Here is a 20,988-nt window from a genome sequence, read left to right as displayed (position 1 = left end):
ACAGCAAGTTCAATGTCTATTTCTAGATTACATCACTATAAAACACTTTTCTTAAAAAATTAGTTTACTCAAAAGGTTCGAAGTGATTCCCCCCCCCCCTTCCAAGCAAATTTACATCATCCCTCTCTTGCAATGATGTTCACTGGGGTAGGGGGGAATGTGTACACCTGCTGTGACTTTTGCACATGTCAACACAAGACAAAGGTTAGACACATTGGGTGCACATTGCTTTCTATACCCACATTTTTATTTCCTGGGCTAGACGACAAAAAGTTAAGTAGTTGGCACAGGAGGTTTGATCCCCTCATCTGCAAGGATGACGACCTGTCCCCATTCCTTCCAGTTCAGATGTCTGGCTTGGCCATTGGGACTATGCCTGAATTTTACACACTCCTCCCTTGTTTTCTAGTTGTAGATAAAACTACTACAGGTTTTCACATGTTGAGCCCTGAGAGGGAGAAACAGCTTTATTCTTCTGTGCCTTTAACTGCTGACATAAGCGGTGGACCAAATTCCAGCTCTCTTTAAAAGACTGAGCTGGGATGAAGGGGATATTTGCAACAGCAAATGCATGTACAACTTATAGATCAAAATCTGCTTCCTCTACGAACCTTTTGGAACATCTCTCCCTTCCAGGGACAGAAGGGAACCTGCTTTTCTTGGAACAAAGGCTCAGACATCTCTTTGATGCGATACTGGGTCATTGTGCTCCAGATGGCTCTCTCACTCCCTCCCATCTCAAAACACCAAAAGTGGCGGGGGGGGGGGCTCCTAGGTCTCTGAAAGGCAGACCTATAAAATGCTAATGAATTTACAACATTGCCAATAAATTAGCACTCTGCAGCTTAGGTGTGAGACTGAACAGAAAAGGCTCAGACAGCGCTAGTGCCCATGTGTATCAGCCTTTACATCAATCCTGCTGCAGTTTCCCTCTTCTAACCAAGAAAAATGTCACAGATTTGGTAAGAACTGGCCTTCAAACAATACAATACCTGAAAAGGGACGTGGAGAATTCCAAATTAGAGAAGATGGGAGAAACACTGATTGACTGATTGTTTAATTTCCAAACCATTTAATATATTAAACACACATTAAGGCTAATAACTCAGGAGGTGTATATGGAGTGTTATCAGTTAAAATATTCAAGGATAAACATAGAATGCTATGGAGGGGGGGATGGGAAGTCAATGGGTAAATTAGAGGTATTGTTGATGGTAAAGTATGCAAACTTTTGAAAACTAAATTAAAAAATTACACACACACACACACACACACACAGTGTTTTTTTCTAAAAAAATGTGTAGGGGTACTCTCATTTTGACTCAAGAAAACCACCATTTTATAGTTCAAATTGGCAAAAATAAATACAGTAAATGGACAAAAGTACAAAGATTCACAAAATGTTTAGGGGTATGCGTACCCCCTGAAAAAAGCACTACTAGTATATATATAATTCTGTTGGATCAGATCAAAGGTCCATTCAGTGCCAGCATCTTCTTCCTCTTAAATGGCCAACTAGAAGCCTATAGGAAGGAAGACACACAAGCTGGACAAAAATGTGACAGCCCAACAGATTAAGCTTTTTCTCATTGCTACATCTGCAGCAACCGTGTGGCGTGCAGACATGGGACATTTCAGAACATATGGAATTCCTCCTTTTGCCTTTATACCCAAACAGCACTGACCAGCGACACGAACACCTGATGTTCTGCTGACAAACTCACATAATTCCTCTAAATAGGTGCAGTGGACCTGCTGGCACACCTTGACGCTCGTTTTACTAGCGGTCCCCCTGCCGTAAAAGTTGAATACTGGGTCTACTTGAAAATTACGGCCTTGAGAACAACGCCTTGTAGCTTTCTTGCTTAACAGCAGCGAGAGCAAGTGTTTGGAGGTAGCTGCTAGAGCTAGCCAGAGCTTAGCAATAAGCATTTGGCGCTGAGCAACTGTTGCTATTAATATCAGTAAGCAGGTGCCTCTGTAGAGATGTTACATAAAAAGCTGGAGGGGGCGAGGTTTGGGAAACGCAACTTGGCCTATTAATTTGGGTTATTCCTTGACAGAGCAGTAGGAGTCACCAGAGAATGAGGCAATCTGCTCTTTTTTTTTGCAGGGGATTTGTATACAGGTCTCTTTCTTAACTATTCCCATAGTCAGATCTTTGAATTCTTCGTTTTTGTTTCTAATAATAATGATAATAATTTTATTATTTATACCCCACCCAACTGGCTGGATTTCCCCAGTCCCTCTGGGCAGCTTAAGGGACATAAAGGTAAAGGTAAAGGTACCCCTGACCGTTAGGTCCAGTCATGGACGACTCTGAGGTTGCGCACTTATCTCGCTCTATAGGCCGAGGGAGCCGGCATTTGTCCGCAGACAGCTTCCGGGTCATGTGGCCAGCATGACTAAGCCGCTTCTGGTGAAACCAGAGCAGTGCACGGAAGCGGCGTTTACCTTCCCGTGGGAGCACTACCTATTTATCTACTTGCACTTTGACGTGCTTTCGAACTGCTAGGTGGGCAGGAGCTGGGACCAAACAACGGGAGCTCACCCCGTCGAGCCGCTGACCTTCTGATCAGCAAGCCCTAGGCTCTGTGGTTTAGACCACAGCACCACCCACGTCCCTCTACAGCACATAGATAAACCTAATAAAATATCAAACATTTTAAAAAATCCTGATACAGGGCTGCCTTCAGATGTCTTCTAAAAAGTTGTGTAGTTCTTCATCTCCGTGAACATCTGATGGGAGGGCGTTCCACAGGGAGGGAGCCACTGCTGAGAAGGCCCTCTGCCTGGTCCCCTGTAACTTCAGTACACCCAAGTTAAAATGTCACCAAATGATGCCCATACATTTTTAATGGTACAAAAAATGTATTTCAGTATCCCACCCACCAAAGCCTGAGGACTTGAAACATATTTAAAAAATAAAATAAAAATGAAAGCTGGTTTGAATCAGAGCTGTAGTTCACCAGCCATTAAATCCCACATGGAACAGACTTTTCGTGAGTCAGTTTGGGTTTCTCTGTACTGGTGGTCGAACAGCTGGCTTCCGTTTGATTTTGCAGCCATCTCACATGTGTCTTAGATCTTAAACTATTAAAAATATGCAAGACCTGACCATTTAGCCTGCATCTACTGCAGTCATAGAAGAGATTCCTATGACAATGGCACATCCAGTCTTGGACTTCACTTAACAGAACCGCAGTTCTATGGAAGTGAATATTGCCTGTTCCAAAACACACTTACGCTTGCCCCAGTGGGTCTCAGCTATTAGCATAGCGAGCGTCACCAAGTCAAGCCTCTCCGGAGCAAAGGCAGATGGTTGCCTGACACAGTTTCACGTTAACACAATTTGGTTATCATTTGCATCTCATTTTCCAAACTTAGGTGGATGCCAAGCAGTAACTGTTGGACTTACACAATATTCTTATTCATAAACAGATGCTCTCATGAAAAGCTTAAGTCAGCCGTCAACTGAATCTGTGGACCACGGGATGCTGCAATACACATTTGTATGGAGAATGCAGTGTTCGACTCGTGTCTGTCTTGAAGGCAAGGGAGCAATACTGTAAGTAAGGGGTCAGCAAACTTTTTCAGCAGGGGGCCGGTCCACTGTCCCTCAGACCTTGTGGGAGGCCAGACTATATTTTGGGGGGGGAAGTGAACGACTTCCTATGCCCCACAAATAACCCAGAGATGCATTTTAAATAAATAAAAGGACACATTCTACTCATGTAAAAACACGCTGATTCCAGCACCGTCCGCGGACCGGATTTAGAAGGCATTTGGGCCGGATCCAGCCCCCGGGCCTTAGTTTGCCTACCCATGCCGTAAGTGAAGCTGCTTTTACAAGTGCAGTCGTGTGATTACACAAACCACTGCAACAACTTGGTGTCAACCACTAAGTGGTGGTGCATAGTGTCATCAAATGAGGGCCTGCATATACCAGCCAGACACTCCCTAGCAGGGTCCCACATAGGTCCTACCATTGTAAAACAGAGCTACCTCCTTGATACGCCAAGCAATGAGGGAGAAAATACACAGCTTTACTCCAAGAGCGTCCAAATACAAAGACAACATCAGAAAAGAGGTGGAAAGTCAAAACCTTTAACTTGTTTTGGTAGGTGAAATTTGTAATAAAGTGAACAGGTGAATCAAGGAAAGAGGGACAAGAAGCTCAATGACTTCTGTGCCAAGGAATGGGATTAGCAGGTTACTTATAAGCCACTCCTTTTAAATTCACTTCCTTCCTAGCTGGATGCACAGAACTCTTTAGAAGTTGTATTTGATCGTCACCGTACCTTGTCGCCAATGGAGATGCAGGCTTTGGAGTCCAAATCTCTAGGTGGCCTGCGAAATAGAAAAAAAAGAAGGCCCAGAAAACAGATTAGGAAGGAGGTATTTCAGGGCTCATATAAACACATACAAGCACTTCATTTTTATTCCATCCTTTCACCCCTCAAGGAAATCAAGGTGACCCAGGCAGGGTTCCCAGACAGTCTTCCATCCAGGCATGGGGCAATCCAAGGCCTGCTTAGCTTCAGCTAGGCTGGTGCGCTGTGCGCTTTCTTTAGACCATGCGCCGGGAACCAAATGTGAATACATGTCATGTATACACAACATCAGAATTAGCCAAGGGTCACTCAGGAGGGGTCTTTCCCAATTTAAATCCAACTTCCTGGTAAGAAATATGGTCACTCCTTTGAGATAACAATTGCAACTACTCTTCTGGGAATAACAGGTTTGGAATTGCCCAAGAAAGATGTTAAATTATTTTTGTATGCCACAACTACAGCAAGAATTTTGTTAGCGAAGAATTGGAAAACACAGGAAGTACCATCAGTGGAAGATTGGCAGATGAAGATGATAGATTTTTTTGGAGCTGGCCGACATGACTGGAAGAGTCCGGGACCAGAAGGAGGAGGAGTACCAGGAAGAATGGATGAAATTTAAAGACTATTTAGCTAAATATGTTAAGATAACTTAATTGGAAAAGCTTGCAAATCATAGTTAGGCTTAGGATTTAAATATGTAAGGATAAGATTTAAGATGTTTAAAGTTAAATTAGAAAGAATGAAAGATTTTAAGTGATTAAGTTAATTTTTTGAGAAAAATCAATTTTGGAAAACTGTTAAAATGATATATAATGAAATTCAATCAAGGGGATTTGAGGAAGTCACTTAATAATGTTACCAAGATTTAAACAGGATGTATGTTTGTTTGTTTGTCTGTTTTGAATTTTTGGAAAATCAATTTTAAAAATTGGGAAAAAATTGCAACTACTATCTACAAAGGGAGAAGTGGACAATTTTCACAAGCTGTCAAGACCCTCATGAGCAGCTTTTTAAAACAGCTTTCCAAAGAGAAAGCTCGGTCTCTCCCTCCCAAGTGACAAGCCCCTCCTTCTTGCCTACAGTTTTTCTGACACGCATTCCCCTTTCTGGCTCAAAATGGTGGCAGGCAAGGAACACCCCCAGTAGCAATACAAACACATATTGGGTTGAACCAGACCCTGAATGATCCTAAAGCTGATCTGAAATGGGCCTGTGGCGGACTCGAAATATTTCATCTCCAAATTCCAGCCCCCATTTTGGAATTTGCCACTCTTTTTCTCTCACCCCGCTGCAATATCTATTTTTAGCGCCCGCTCCACCTTAGAAATCACTGGTTTGGGGTTTCTCTACTAAGAAAAAACAGGGCTGCAAAAATTACATGGTGCAGTAAGAAACTAATGAAGTCAGGTAACCCCCAGCAAAAGCCGACATCTTTTCCATAAATAAGAAATACTCTTCTATTTATGGGCAGCCTGTAAAAAAAGACTGTGTTTATCTTGTATTAATCTGCACCAGAAATAGCTAAGACCAAAGTGAGCAATGCTGAGCTTTGCCATAAATCCCTTCTTTCTGATGGAACATAAAGGGTCAGTCATGCTCCTGTTCTGCAAATGACTCCTAAGCCAATACGTAAGGAGGCGCTCAGCTAAATTGCCCAAGTAAATCCACAACCAGTGTACCCCATGGGTTTAACATATATGCCAGTTTGCATGGCACCTCTTTTATACATATATATATATATATATATATATAGTGTGCCCTATAACGCTCCCCCAGACTATCTACAGCCAAAAATAAATGGGTCATTGAATGTGACCATTGTGACAATCTTCATTAAAAGTTTTCTTTTCTTTTTTAAAAAGTATGCTTCAAAAGCTCTTGCTCTGATAGATTGCAAATCTTTTATTTATTCATTATATACCACTTACTCATCGAAGCCATTAATCGCATAATAGGAAAGCAGTCTTTCCTTCTAATAACAAACAGCAGCTTGTGGATGTAAACTGCTAAATTAAGCTATACTTCTTTCTATAAAGGTAAAGGGACCCCTGACCATTAGGTCCAGTCGTGGCCGACTCTGGGGTTGTGGCGCTCACCTCGCTTTATTGGCCAAGGGAGCTGGCGTACAGCTTCTGGGTCATGTGGCCAGCATGACTAAGCCGCTTCTGGCGAACCAGAGCAGCGCACGGAAACACCGTTTACCTTCCCGCCAGTGCAGTACCTATTTATCTACTTGCACTTTGACGTGCTTTCGAACTGCTAGGTTGGCAGGAGCAGGGACCGAGCAACAGGAGCTAGCCACGTCACAGGGATTCGAACCGCCGACCTTCTGATCGGCAAGCCCTAGGCTCTGTGGTTTAACAGTAAAGCTAGACATTATGGTCAACATGTGGCAGCTTGTTCTCTAGCCTGTGGAGCAATGGGTGGGGGATGTAGAACTTTGTGGCATCACCACACAAGGCGAGTTCAACTAGATATTACAAGGGGAGGACAGAGTAAGTAGACATTTGATGGCTGTTTATAGGAGCAGCTGCACTTTTTGATATTGCTAAGCCCGAGCCTAAAAAAAAAAGTACCTTTGGTACTATAATCCCACTACTTCGACTGAAGGACAGGAAGATGATTTCATCTGTTGACATAATCCTTTTCCAACCCTAAAAGTTGAGCTCTGGAAATCTCATTCTAGTCCAGCAAGTCTATAGAATCTCCATTTCTGGCTCTGCATGAAATCTCTCTGAAAATCTCTCCACATCACTTTCTCTATCCTAGGCAGCCCTCTCTTATGGGCTTATTTTAACATCACCCTTTGAGATGTCCTGGCATTTGACTTTCTAATGCTGCAGACCCATGTATGTACCTGTGGATGGCATAGGCATGGCCCCTTGAAAGATCAAAAGAGGATCAGGGGTGGGAGATAGAAAATTGCCCTCCATAAGGTAATTAAAAGCCCTCCTAAGAGAATCTTCTGTCTTAATAAGTCCTTTCATTGACTGCAAGGGCAGTCTCAGGTTCCTGGTGGAGATCAAGCTTCATTTCACTGTTTCGAGTTGTGGGGAGATTGTGGGAAGAGAGGAGGGGGGCAGCAAATGCTCAGCCTTGAAGACTGTGTTCAAAGAGGCACCATAAGCTAAAACAGACCCCCTTTTTGAGAGAGAGGCATGCAGCAAACACAGTACATGAAAGAGAAAATAACAGGGCATTGCCCAGTGCCAGACAGGGCAGATTAGAGAGGAAAGCCTCCTTGACATAACCCATATCTTACCTTGGTACAATGAGAAAAGTTGAGAGTCTGTTGTGCTACCTAAAGAACTGTCAGGGGGCCCTCGGGTAACAAGCAAGTCACCAAATTTCAAGGATCCAAGATACGCATCATGAGGCTGCCAAGACTAAGCAGGTTTATGTATTTTATCTGGAAGCAATGGAACCGACTTTCAAGGAAATCTGGTTAGGATAAAAGTGAGCACACTTTCCGGGTGAAGGACAGACTGAGAAATTATGACTGAGGGGCCAGGTGGATATAGAAAAACTTTTCTTTCTTTCTTTCTTTCTTTCTTTCTTTCTTTCTTTCTATTCTTCCTTCCTTCCTTCTGCTTTCTCTCCCTCTCTCTCTTTCTTCTTGATTATTTTCTCAGTTGGCACAGCAGCCAGCTGTCCACTGTTCCCAGAGTTTACTCCGTTTACACAAAGTGCAAGGTCTGTGATGGATCATTTGACAACTCAATAATTTCAATCTTGCAGCCAAGAGCTTGTGAGGTATGGTATATTAAAAAAAATCTGAGAAACTCTTTCAGCAAACCCAGAGATCCTGACCCTATGATCCGGCATAAAGATTTAATTGTTTTGCTACTGGTAGCTGCACATCTAGTGATAGAGTATCACTGGAAATCCCAGGTGGAACTACCTCTATCTGAAGAAGTGTGCATGCACACGAAAGCTTATACCCAGAACTAACTTAGTTGGTCTCTAAGGTGCTACTGAACAATTTTTAATTTTTTTTTATTTATTTGCTCAGAGATGTGGTTCAATAATATTTGGGATATAGCCAGTTCAAGGCAACTAACTGGGCTTAGAATGGTTACAAATGGGGCTATAAAGAAAAATACCTTTGATGAAACCTGGTCTCCCTTCTTTTTATATGTAAGGGGAAAGGAAAGGAAAGCTCTCCCACCAGCCTCACAAACCTGTCCGTGAAGAACCTATATGGACTTGCCAATGTTTTAAGACCACGTAAAATGACATTGTCCTGGCACCTGCTTCATATAATATAGTCAGGTTTTCCAGAACAGTTTTTCGGACATGTGGGGAGAGGAAAGGAAGGGGATGTTCTAAGGTGTAGACAGAACTCTGCTTGCGTGTAGCATAGGATACAACCCTATGGTTTTCACCTTCTCATTGAAACACAGTCCCCGAAGTACTATGTTGGACTGCTTCTAACACAGCCTTGAGCTTTCCAACAGAAAATGTTTTACGTCAATAGGCCATTAGGCATGCAAGAGTTGTTTCTCTGCATTGTGGTCTTTGTTAGGGAGCATTCACATCACCAATCTTCTTTCCAAAATCCATCTGAAACAAGCCCTGCACTATATTATCATGTTAACTTACGCAGGTAGGTAAAGCTAACTGCGCACGTTTGCAAGACAACTTAATATTGGGCCATTAACTTTCTTTCTCTCTGAGCCCGGCTTCGGCTGGGGAGGGCGGGATATACATAAATTGTTGTTGTTGTTGTTGTTGTTGTTGTTGTTGTTGTTGTTGTTGTTGTTGTTGTTGTTATATTTCTAAATAGTCAATAATGGAAAAATAATTTAAATAATTTAAAGTGTGGTTTCCCTTTCTCTCTTCTTTTCCAAGTTTGCTTTGGAATATTAGAATGCAGACCCAGAGTTTCTTTTCGCTAGCTTGCACAATTGTGGACTGTTCCATTGTTTCGTCACTCCCGCACCACCCTGAACACCAGGTCTATGAAGAATCCCATTCTGTGTACAATCGCTTCAAGCCAGGCGTCCACAAATCCACTTGCCTAGCCTTCTAGCAAGCAGAACCTCCTGGATCACGCACATCCATACCCTGGAGGTCTCACTTCCATTGCAGTTTTCAAGCAGGTTAAGAAATAGAAGAATGTTCCAAGCGGCAGAAAGACTCCCTCTGTTTCTTGCTCTGTGTACTCTGCACAAATGGGAAAGGACCCTGCCTCACTTCCATGTCGAGTCTGCATTCCTGGAGGCTCAAGTGAGGGAGGGGATTGGTGTTGACCAGAAATAATAGCTGCCTAGTACGCCAAGTTTACATTTATGAACCCCTGCTTCCACACACCCCCAACCCAACCCAAAGCAATCATGCTGAGATTTCAAGACATACGTAGAGCTCGTCTGTGGTTGTTCAAATGCTTCTTTAGGAATTTTCAGCCCTGGGTTTTTCTTTCTGCCTGTGAAATAAAGAACAGAGAGGGGGGGAAATAAGAACAACTTTTCTTCGGGTTTCAGAAACATCTTGCAGCACAGGGCTTGTTTGTAGTGCTTGATTTAAGTGCCAGGTCTAATTTGACACAGGCACCTGAATGCTGAAGAGGAGAGAGTTCAAAATACAAAGTTTCTTTGTTGGGATTGAGATTATACACTTCGGGTTCTAACTGATGCAGTCAGCAGTTCAGGCACACATCTGCATATTCTCAATGCTGCATTCAACACAGCAGAATAATATGGCTTCCTGACATCTCCATCTTTCCTTAATTTATTTTTTTAACTCTCTAGCATTGCATTATATGGAGAGAGGAAAAGAAAATGTGCAGGTGGTTTTGGGGTGGGGGAAAGTTGCGAAACCAAAGTGGACACCTTTGTGATCATGTCTTCCAGTCAAAAGAGGTGCTGTGAAAGACTTTGCAGTTTTAAATAGCTCAGAGCCCCTTCCCTGGGCTTTTCCTGATTCTTTCTGCTCCTGGTATTTTGAAATCCACACGAGTCAAAAATGAAGCAACATGGAATGAAAATTGCAGAAATGAATGAATTTATCCTAAGGGCAAAACGGAGACTTGATTAGCACAGAAACTGGGTGGCTGGGTCTGAAGGAGTGAGTCTCTATTAAGCAGGCACATGGATTGCGCAACAAGCAATTGTTTATACACTGACCTGCCAAACTCTTCTTTAAATCCCTTCAAACTGAACACTGTTAAAAGGCTACCATGTTAGCCCAAACTACATTAAAGCATCAACACAGGAAAAAGCAATAGGTTACACTAGCCAAGCCAGACAGGCATAGAAGCCAAATCCATAACAACAACAACAACAACAACAACAACAACAACAACAACAACAACAACAACAACAACAACAACATAGCAACAACAACAACAACAACATAGCAACAACAACGACAACGACAATAATAATATATAGCTCGCAACAACAACAACAATATACCGTATTTTTCGCCCTATAAGACGCACTTTTTCCCCTCCAAAAATGAAGGGGAAATGTGTGTGCGTCCTATGGGGCGAATGCAGGCTTTCCCTGAAGCCTGGAGAGCGAGGGGGGTCGGTGTGCACCGACCCCTCTCGCTCTCCAGGCTTCAGGAAGCTATCCACTAGCCGTGGGAGACCCAGCTCTCCCAAGGCTAGCGGAGACCTTGCCGGCACCCAGAAGCTTGGGGCGCGCTGAGCTCCGCTCGCCCCAAGCTTTGGGATTAGCGTAGCACTCCGCTAGCCCTGGGAGAGCCGCGCGGCTCTCCCACGGCTAGCGGAGACCTTGCTGGCACCCAGAAGCGCTGGTGTTGGCAAGCCTTGCGCACCCGGGGGATCTCCCCCCGGCGCGTATGGCTTGCGGGCGGCAGCCGGCAGCGCGGAGCATGGGGCGCCCTTTGGAGGACGCCCCGTGCTCCGCGCTGGTGTCAGCAAGCCTTGCGCACCCGGGGGATCTCCCCCGGGAGCGCAAGGCTTGCGGGCGGCAGCCGGCAGCGCGGAGCACGGGGCGCCCTTCGGAAACCGCCCCGTGCTCCGCGCTGGTGTCGGCAAGCCTTGCGCACCTGGGGGATCTCCCCCCGGGCGCGCAGGGCTTGCGGGCGGCAGCCTGCAGCGCGGAGCACGGGGAGCCCTTCGGAGGACGCCCCGTGCTCCGCGCTGGTGTCAGCAAGCCTTGCGCACCCGGGGGATCTCCCCCGGGAGCGCAAGGCTTGCGGGCGGCAGCCGGCAGCGCGGAGCACGGGGCGCCCTTCGGAAACCGCCCCGTGCTCCGCGCTGGTGTCGGCAAGCCTTGCGCACCTGGGGGATCTCCCCCCGGGCGCGCAGGGCTTGCGGGCGGCAGCCTGCAGTGCGGAGCACGGGGAGCCCTCCGGAGGACGCCCCGTGCTTCGCAGGTGTCGGCAAGCCTTGCGCACAGGGGGGCGCGTGGGGCGCCCTGAAACAGAGGGCTCCCCATGCTGTGGACAGTAGCCTGCTGCCCGACGTGCAACAGTAGCCTGCTGACGTGCAACAGTAGCCTGCCACCCAGGCAGACATCGGCCAGCCCCACAAGCTCGGGGGACAGCGGGGAGGCGCAGCACCGCCATCCCACTGTTCCCCGACCTGGTTTTGGGGGGGGGAAATAAAGGAAAACAATTTTTCCTTTATTTCCCCCCCCCCAAAAGTAGGTGCGTCTTATGGGACGGAGCGTCCTATGGGACGAAAAATACAGTAGCAACAACAACAACAATAATATATACCTCGCACATCTGTCTGCGTTTCCCCAGCCACTCTGGGCAGCTTAAAGGTAAAGGTACCCCTGACCATTAGGTCCAGTCGTGGCCAACTCTGGGATTGCGGGGCTCATCTCGCTTTATTGGCCGAGGGAGGCGGCATACAGCTTCCGGGTCATGTGGCCAGCATGACTAAGCCGCTTCTGGCGAACCAGAGCAGCGCATGGAAACGCCGTTTACCTTCCCGCCGGAGCGGTTCCTATTTATCTACTTGCACTTTGACATGCTTTCAAACTGCTAGGTTGGCAGGAGCTGGGACCGAGCAACGGGAGCTCACCCCGTCACAGGGATTTGAACCACCGAGCCACCTGCGTCCCAGTCTGGGCAGCTTACAGCACATATAAAAACATAGTAAGACCTCAAACATTAAAAACTTCCTGATACAGGGCTGCCTTCAGATGTCTTCTAAAGGTTGTATAGTTACTAACCTCCTTAACATCTGATGGAAGGGCGTTCCACAGGGCAGGTGCCACTACCGAGAAGGCCCTTTGCCTGGTCCCCTGTAGCTTTACTTCTCGCAGTGAGGGATCCGCCAGAAGACTCTCAGAGCTAGACCTCAGTGTCCAGGCCAAGCAATGGTGGTGGAGAAGCTCCTTCCAGAATACTGGGCCAAGGCCCTTTAGGGCTCCTAGGGGCTGAGGTACCCCCCCCATAAAATATTTGAGGGGGACCTCCCCCAAGTTGAGGGGAATTCCCATCTGTGCCATGCCTTGTGATCGATTGCATGGAGCGCGGCTTACCCACACCACCCCAATATTTTATTCAAGTTGGCCCCCCTGCAGAAGGTGTAATATGCAGATCTATTGTAGCATCAAGTTCCAGTTCTTCAGGGGAGGAAGTAGTTACAGGACAAAGCCTCAGGTCAGGAGTACAGATGCGAATCCATATTTTTTGACCCTTTTGTAGCCAACAATAGGGACACTCCCGGGGAGGCATGTAGACTCAGGGGCGAAAGCCATGCAGCCGGATGCGGCAAGAGCAGAAAGCAGGTTGACTACAAATGGCAAAACTGCACTCTGCACTATGAGACAAATCCATACAGAAGGCAAGATATTTGAAGACTTGGACTGTCCCCTCCACAATCCCCACAAAGACAATCTGCCCTCTGGGAAGGAAAGGTGAGAGGAAGGGAGGCAGGATAAGACAATATCAGGAGATTCTCCAGTCAGACTGTCACTTCCTTGACCCCCCCCCCCATGTGAGAAGTAAGTGTTCCTGGTTATTTTGGTGGTAGTGTTTTGGTGTTTGTGGCCCTGGTGCATCTGTTGTGTTTTACACAGGCGTGGTCAGGGGGATGTGGGGACGCTACAAAATATTGGAAGGAATTCAATGGCATTTCTATTGCTATTATGATTGTTCGATTTCAGGTGTCAGGTAGAAGGATCCCCTTCCCTCTACCCCCCCCCCAAAGTCAAATACAGGAACAAGTGTAGAGAAAATCTGCGAGGCCGTTTTGTGTCTTTCCTCTCACCCCACCTTTCTGACAGCCAGAAGTAAAAGACTGGTGGTGCTGGCACAATAGATACAAATCACATTATATGCGTCCCTGAACTGCCCTGAGACCTCCAGGTATAGGGCAGTATATAAATTCAATAAATAATAATAATACAGTAATAATAATAATAATAATAACAATCCCACTACCACACACATTCGGTTTCATTTTGAACAAAATCAGGAAACCATGGTTCTCCAGTTCTAAGCCTTAAAAGAGGGCTGCTTGTTTTCAGCAACATCAAAATGATGGACAAACCACCATACCACCTCCTCAGGCGTTGATTGCAACATTCGTCAATTAACTCTCCTCGTTAAAAAATGCCTCTCTTGATATTTAGCCTGTAGCTTCCAGTCATTGCAACATGTCTGGGTTGGCAAAATTAAAAAAAAAAGGAATGAAGGTGCCACTCTGCAAACACATACCTTCATTTGCCCAAGTAGCTGGGAATTACAGGTTGCTAGGGAGCACAGAGAACAACAAACCCCTTAAAAAAAAAATCCAAGTCAAATTCAACTGTAACAATGGGAATAAGGGGGGGGGAAAGAAGGAAGTATATTCCCAGCATGGCTGCAATAAGGAGATTTGGGGTAGGGTGGGAATAAAATCAAGTCTTGGGTTTCCTTTTTTTTTTAGAAGATATTTGATATGTTTCAGGGCCTACCGTACCCCTTGTGATGTTAATTTCTTTTAAACTGTGTATTGTGTTTAATATCTTGTTTCTAAATTGCTGCAACCTACCCCTGGTGAGGAAACAAAACAAAAACAAAAATAAAATGATGATGGTCAAGTGTTAAAGCCCTTCAGAATGTCTGTGTCATGGTTCAGTGAGGACAGGCCCAAGACATTTTGTGGCCTAAAGTGTTATGACCCAGGGATCAGGCTCCCATCCTGAGGGGAAGAAGCCATAGACTCAGAGGACATCTCTCACCAGGGACACAATGGGCCCTCTAAAACAAGCCTATGGCATCCCTGCCCTCTCAAAAATCCAAACACCAGAGGAGCTTGTGATACCTCTCTGGCCTGAAGAGTTTGCATTACCCTCTTCAGGCTTCAGTCATTTCTAACCAGGACGCAAGTTCCCAGTGCATGCACAGAGTTGCACAGGGTACTGTCTAGGGGCATACGAAGTGGGGGGCAGAGGGAGCGGGCCGCCCCGGGTGCCACCCTGGGGTGTGTGTGACAAGATGGCTCCTGCCTCCCCCCAGCTGTAGTGGCCAAGGGTGCACGCAGCCAGTATGGACGCCGCGCATACAGGCTGCCACTCCACATGGCCACCGTACAGGCTGCCGCACGTGCGCACTCCATACGGGATGCAACACACACACACTTCGTACAGGATGCCGCACATATGCAGTCCATATGGGATGCCGCATATGTGCAGTCCGTCCGGGATGCCACACGTGTGCAATCTGTAAGGACGTCGCGCATGCGCCACCAGGCAATTCTCCCTGCCCTGGGTGCCGGAGAGGGTTCCTCTGCTACTGTCCCTTTTTAATTTTTTTTTTTTAAAACCTCAATAAATTATCACACAAGCGGTACTCTCAATCAGTGTATATGTATCTCAACTATCCTTAATTTAAGATTTCAGTTATAGGTGCAACGAATACTTGATATTTATGACTTTTCTACAGAGACTGAATTAATGAACCACCGTTTCTGCAGGCTTACCATTAAGTTCAATACTTAAAATCAATAGCCACCCAAGAAACAGGTTGTCTGGGGAGATTTCGCACCAATATTTGTTAGGGATTTGTTTGAAATAAGACATCCTTCCTGTTTTGTGTATATTGATAATTTCAGCAATTTACCATACGTTTCCATCTATAAGACTATTTTTTTTACTCTGAAATAATGTTCAAAATCTGGGCTCGTCTTATACACAGATAGTATCTTCCCCATTTTCTTAAACTGGAGTCCCCCAAAATAGGGGGCATCTTATACATGGGGACGTTTTATAGGCAGAAACTACAGTATATATCGCTTAGCACTGTGGTTTCTATGTCATATATCACCCACAAACACAATTACATAGCCATGGCAGGTTTTCCACCTTTGTCTTGATGCTTTAATTCCACCTTTTGAAGTTGCAAAGTACAGAATGGATTCTCTTTACCTGCTTAAGAAAATGAAAAAGGCAGCACTATGAAATACAGTGTGCGCGCGCGTGTGCGCATGCACGCACGCACACACGCCTCCCTTTTCACTTTACTAGGTTTTTGGCATGTTAATATGAAGCACTGATACTCCTCCAATCTCACAGAAATCCCCCTGATCTGGCAACTTGCCTTGACACCTGCGTACTTGCCTCTGAGCAAACCTGAGGACCTCCACTTAACAACCGTCTCAAACTGGCTCAGCGCCTCTTTCGTTACAACATCAGAGCATTACAACAACCAGCCAACCCTTTTCCACCCTCCCAGCCTAACACACATGAAATCCTGCTTGATCTGCTAATGGTGTCATCTACGGAATGCTAATGACAGGGCAATGAGACAAACACGGGCATAGCAACCACAAAGCAGAAACAGACATTCCTGAGCCCTGTATTCAAGCTGACTGCAGCTAGGCCATGCTTCCATTCATCTTGGAGACTATTAAAAAAAAAAACCAACAACAACCAGGTAGGAAAAACTGAAGTGTGAAAGGTTCGCTGGAGGAACAATGAGGCCTGCTTCCTGCATTATCCTTTCCTACAGACACTGATTTCCATTATTTCCCATTGCTCACATCAGCTGCCCAACCCACCTATCTGGGATACTAAACATATTTGCGTCAAAATATGACTGCGGTTTCCTGTACGGGCAACAGATAACATACAGATCAGCCCAAAGGCTGCCCTGGTAGGCAGTTCAAAAGACAGAAAACTTGGGTCAATATTAGCAGTTTTTAAAATTTTGTTTGTGGGACGGTACTAGAAGAGTTAGCACCAAGGAAAGGGATTTAGTCTTTCAGCTGTGATTGGTTTTTGTTGCTTGTATGTCTTAAGTGAATGCAGTTTGCAGGCAGCTCTCAACTTTCACAGGGGTTACATTTTGGAAATAGTGCGTAAAATCGTGCAGAGTCACACACAAAAAGTGGGGGAATGGGTTCAATTGTGGGTGGGACTGTCAAAGTCACTTTCCCGAATGCTTGCCCCAATTTAAAATCAAAGTAATCTTTCTGGCAAGCATGTAAAGCAGTATTTGAAACACCCATTGTTCTAGGCGCATTTTGTGAGAGGGAACTTCATTCGTGCAAGCAGTTTCTAAGCTCTGGGCACAGTACTGTGCTTAAGATTTTAGATTAAAACTGTGGACTGAAGGAAAGGAGGACCTTTTTCTGCCTCCCCACTTCCAGCTACTCTCTGAAGACTGGAGAAGAGACCCTCTTAAGAATATTAGGGGGGATGGGCAGGGGAAGGACTAGACTATGTGAAAAATGAACGTAATATTTTAGTTGCAGTTCATTCATTTTCAGCTTTGTATTCTTGTTATATAAAGGGGGGGGGGCAGGAAAGTTATCTTCAAAATAAGACCATCATTACGGATCATTTTCCAGGGCTGTTACTTAATGATTCCAGCACAGGCAAGGCAGCTATTAACTTGGCTGTGCTAGAATCATTAACTAACAGTCCTAGATAATGATCTATAATGATGGTCTTATTTGCTTAGGTATCAAGAAAGAAGATTAGGGGGCTATTTGGCAACTGCTGTGTTTGTGAATCCTTGGGTTTACCAATATATTGGTCATTCTCTTTCTGCAACCGCATTCATTTTAGAGCAGGAACAGGGAACCTCCAGCGCATGAGCCAAATTTGGCTCGGCAGGGGATCCTAATTTGGCCCGTGAGGCTGTTTTCTGCATCCCACACCTGATGCAATGCGGTAAAGACTTGGCTGTGAAGGAACAATCAGGAGTCTCAAAGTGCACTCTCAATAGTTCCTTGGCAAGCAGGGGTTGTATTCAGTGCCTTTTAATAGCAAGCCTCACTGCGTTGGGGTCCACTCAGAAACTCTCAAGTGGCACCAATCCCTTCTGGAAGTTGGGCTTGCAGTGTGTACTTCTCAACTGACAGGCGTCAAATGTAAGCCTTGCTGGAATTGGCTGCTTTTGAGAGTTCTCAATTTTGAGCTCCCACGTGTCACTGGTCCCTGCAGAAAACAGGACCCACTTTCCGCAGGAATCTTCCTTTGCAGACCGACTTGCATTCAAAAATTGTCCTCCTTGCGGACATGGTTTCAAACCAGACCTGCGAAAGGAAGGACAGAATTCAGAAATGCACTCTAAGTGCATTCCTTATTCCTTCCTTCGAAGTTTGGTCACCTAATACCATGCTGGCTAGTGGGTAGCCCGGCCCATCTTTGTCAAAAACATGCAAATAGGGATCAGGTAGACATGGACTTGAATGATCTCTATTGGATTTCTGTCTTCATAAATGGTATAGAGACAGGAGTGAGAAGTGAAGAAGACAAAGTCTGTGTACGGCACATATTATTAAAGATAGTGAATATTTAAGCAGACTGTACACACCTCAAAATGATTTCTTCTGAACCAGGTGAACCAACAAACATGGTTCAATGTAAAGAAAATCCAATTCATGGCATAGTGATGGCATCTTAACTGGTTGTGTCTATTTGGAGACGTCTCCAGGTTATGGAAATCCAATTCATTTCAAGCTCTGTGGAGGGCCAACATATCTAATTTCTCTTTCTTTTTCCTCCTTCTTTCTCTCTCTCCTATCTATCGTACTGTTTTTTTAAAATGAGGTTTCTTTATGACACAGGCTTTGTGATTGATCTGGTTCCAAAATGCTATTCATTTTTGTTTAACTAACTGATCCACACGTTTAAAATAATAATAATAATAATAATAAATTTTATTTATATCCCGCCCTCCCCAGCCGAAGCCGGGCTCAGGGCGGCTAACAACAATCAACAATCAAACCATCAAACCATCAAACCATAAAAACATTTTATCATGTGGATTCTTCGTTGTTTCAAAATGTATTTCATTTCATGATTAGCTAAGATGCTTTGTGAAGGCTTTGCCCTAAAAGGCAGCTTCTAAACAAGGGTATCATCACAAATGGTTAACAGCATCTGAAGAAACCAGAAAAAAGCCATGGTTTAGCGCTGGCTTCCAGATCCTGGCTAATTTAGAAGTCATTAATCATAGCTCCTGATTTTGATGTTAACTGGAAGCTCTGGTTAACCAAGGCTCCTGGGCTTGTTCACTTGTTTGCACGATGGGAGGAGCGTGTACTGGGTCTCAGCATATCTAGGAAAGGCAGAATGGAAGTCTTTTAAATGCTGAGAGACGCCAATGTTTCCAAGCAAGAACATTGCCAAGAGTTTCAGCTTGCAGCTTCTAGGATCACTTTCCCTAATCCCAGTTGTTTACAGTAAGCCTCAGAAGCTGAAAAAGTGTAGCCTGTTTTCAATACATCATGAACTTCACACCCCACACTGGGTGGTATATTGGCACTCCTAGAGACTGCTGCTACTGCTGCTGTTATAGCGAAACTGACTAATGCTACATTCATTCATAATGGCCTCCTTTGTTATGACAAGCCCATTGGGGGGAATACACTGGTTCCAAGAGCTACCATGTCCTGATTCCTGGGATCTATAAAGGGCTGCCTTCAAACAAGCCACTTAAGCTTCAATACTGTCCACTAACTGTCAGCTACTCACCAAAGCAGAAACATTCCCCAGCTTCACTACCTGTAACTGCAGATCAGGGCTGTCTTAAGCATATGCGGCGCCGGGGTGCAAAGATCCGCCCGGCGCCCCCCTCCCCCAGGTTGCCCAGTCCCAGGTGCACAGGAGGCCAGAGCCAGCTGGCTGCCTCAGCGTCTTGCTGGCTCGGTCAGCCCCAAACTTGCGGCGCAGAGCCACCTGCAGCAGAAGAGCCTGCCGTGGCACTCCAACCGGAGGATGGGCTCTTCCCAGGACTCAACTCTCAGACCCCGGACTCTCGGCCTGGTGCCCCTGAGAGCCCGGTGCCCGGGTGCCCCACACCCCTAGCGCCTATGGGTAAGACGGCCCTGCTGCAGATTCAGAAGGCGGTGGGGGAGAGGCAGTTCAATATGATCCATTAGCTTTCTACAGATCAGACTTCTGATATGGAGTACAGTGGTACCTCGGGTTAAGTACTTAATTCGTTCCAGAGGTCCGTTCTTAACCTTAAGCACCACTTCAGCCTCCTGCTGCTGCCACGCCACCAGAGCACGATTTCTGTTCTCATCCTGAAGCAAAGTTCTTAACCTGAGGTACTATTTCTGGGTTAGCGGAGTCTGTAACCTGAAGCGTCTGTAACCTGAGGTACCACTTTACAGTCGTACCTCGGAAGTCGAACGGAATCCGTTCCGGAAGTCCACTCGACTTCCAAAACGTTCGGAAACCAAGGCACAGCTTCCAATTGGCTGCAGGAAGCTCCTGCAGCCAATCGGAAGCCGCGTCAAACATTCAGGTTCCAAAGAATGTTCGCAAACCGGAACACTCACTTCCAGGTTTGCGGCGTTCGGGAGCCAAAACGTGCAAGTCACAAGGTGTTTGGCTTCCGAGGTACGACTGTAGTAGCATTTGCACAGTGTGGTGTAGTGGTTAAGAGTGGTAGTCTCGTAATCTGGGGAACCGGGTTCGTGTCTCCGCTTCTCCACATGCAGCTGCTGGGTGACCTTGGGCCAGTCACACTTCTTTGAAGTCTTTCAGCCCCACTCACCTCACAGAGTGTTTGTTGTGGGGCAGGAAGGGAAAGGAGAATGTTAGCCGCTTTGAGACTCCTTAAAGGGAGTGAAAGGTGGGATATCAAATCCAAACTCTTCTTCTTCAAACCACCTCCACCTAAATCATGGGTAGGCAAACTAAGGCCCGGGGGCCAGATCCGGCCCAATCGCCTTCTAAACCCGGCCCGCGAACAGTCCGGGAATCAACATGTTTTTACATGAGCAGAATGTGCCCTTTTATTTAAAATGCATCTCTGGGTTATTTGTGGGGCGTAGGAATTCGTTCATTTTTTACCCCAAAAAAATACAGTCCGGCCCCCCACAAGGTCTGAGCAACAGTGGACCGGCCCCCTGCTGGAAAAGTTTGCTGACCCCTGACCTAAATGGATTGGCATAATCCAAAAGGGCTGCATCACATGAACTTTAAGAACAGTTGCCCTGAATCTCTGCACAAATGTTGAATATTTGGGCCTTGGTTTTTAAAAAAGAACTTAGGGAAACGTTTTAACATTCAGTGCACACTAGGAGTATAGAAGAAAACTGGGTGGCATATTTATTTATTTTTATGTTTCCCTTTAACTCCAGTCCAGACAGTCAAATCTATCTTTGCCTCTCCTCAGGAAACACAAGTGCCAGAGTACATCATCTGGGCAAACTCCATTTGTTCCTTTCATGTTCTTTGCCTTAAGTGGCAAAACAGAAGTAACACAGTACATAGCTTACTAG

At 45.7% G+C, this 20,988-nt stretch overlaps 1 protein-coding gene across 3 annotated transcripts in view; it reads right to left on the bottom strand.

Moving 5' to 3' along the window:
* The window catches only part of MAP2K6 (mitogen-activated protein kinase kinase 6), an 82,543-nt gene that overhangs the window by 30,606 nt on the left and 30,949 nt on the right, over nucleotides 1–20,988 (bottom strand). For 2 of the 3 annotated variants that reach the window (XM_081849883.1, XM_081849884.1), the window contains exons 2-3: nucleotides 9,693–9,759; nucleotides 4,302–4,350 (exon numbers count right to left, since the gene is read on the bottom strand). In XM_081849883.1, the coding sequence (XP_081706009.1) occupies nucleotides 4,302–4,350; nucleotides 9,693–9,759 (116 nt within the window). Of the gene's footprint in view, nucleotides 1–4,301; nucleotides 4,351–9,692; nucleotides 9,760–13,710; nucleotides 13,811–20,988 lie in introns of those variants that run through there. The other variant, XM_081849882.1, reaches the window with a different exon arrangement.

Source organism: Podarcis erhardii (assembly GCF_964252035.2).
Source record: "Podarcis erhardii genome assembly, chromosome: 2".
NCBI classification, from domain to species: Eukaryota; Metazoa; Chordata; class Lepidosauria; order Squamata; family Lacertidae; genus Podarcis; species Podarcis erhardii.
Note: the sequence above shows the minus strand (reverse complement) of the source record. Positions and strands in the feature narration are given on the sequence as shown.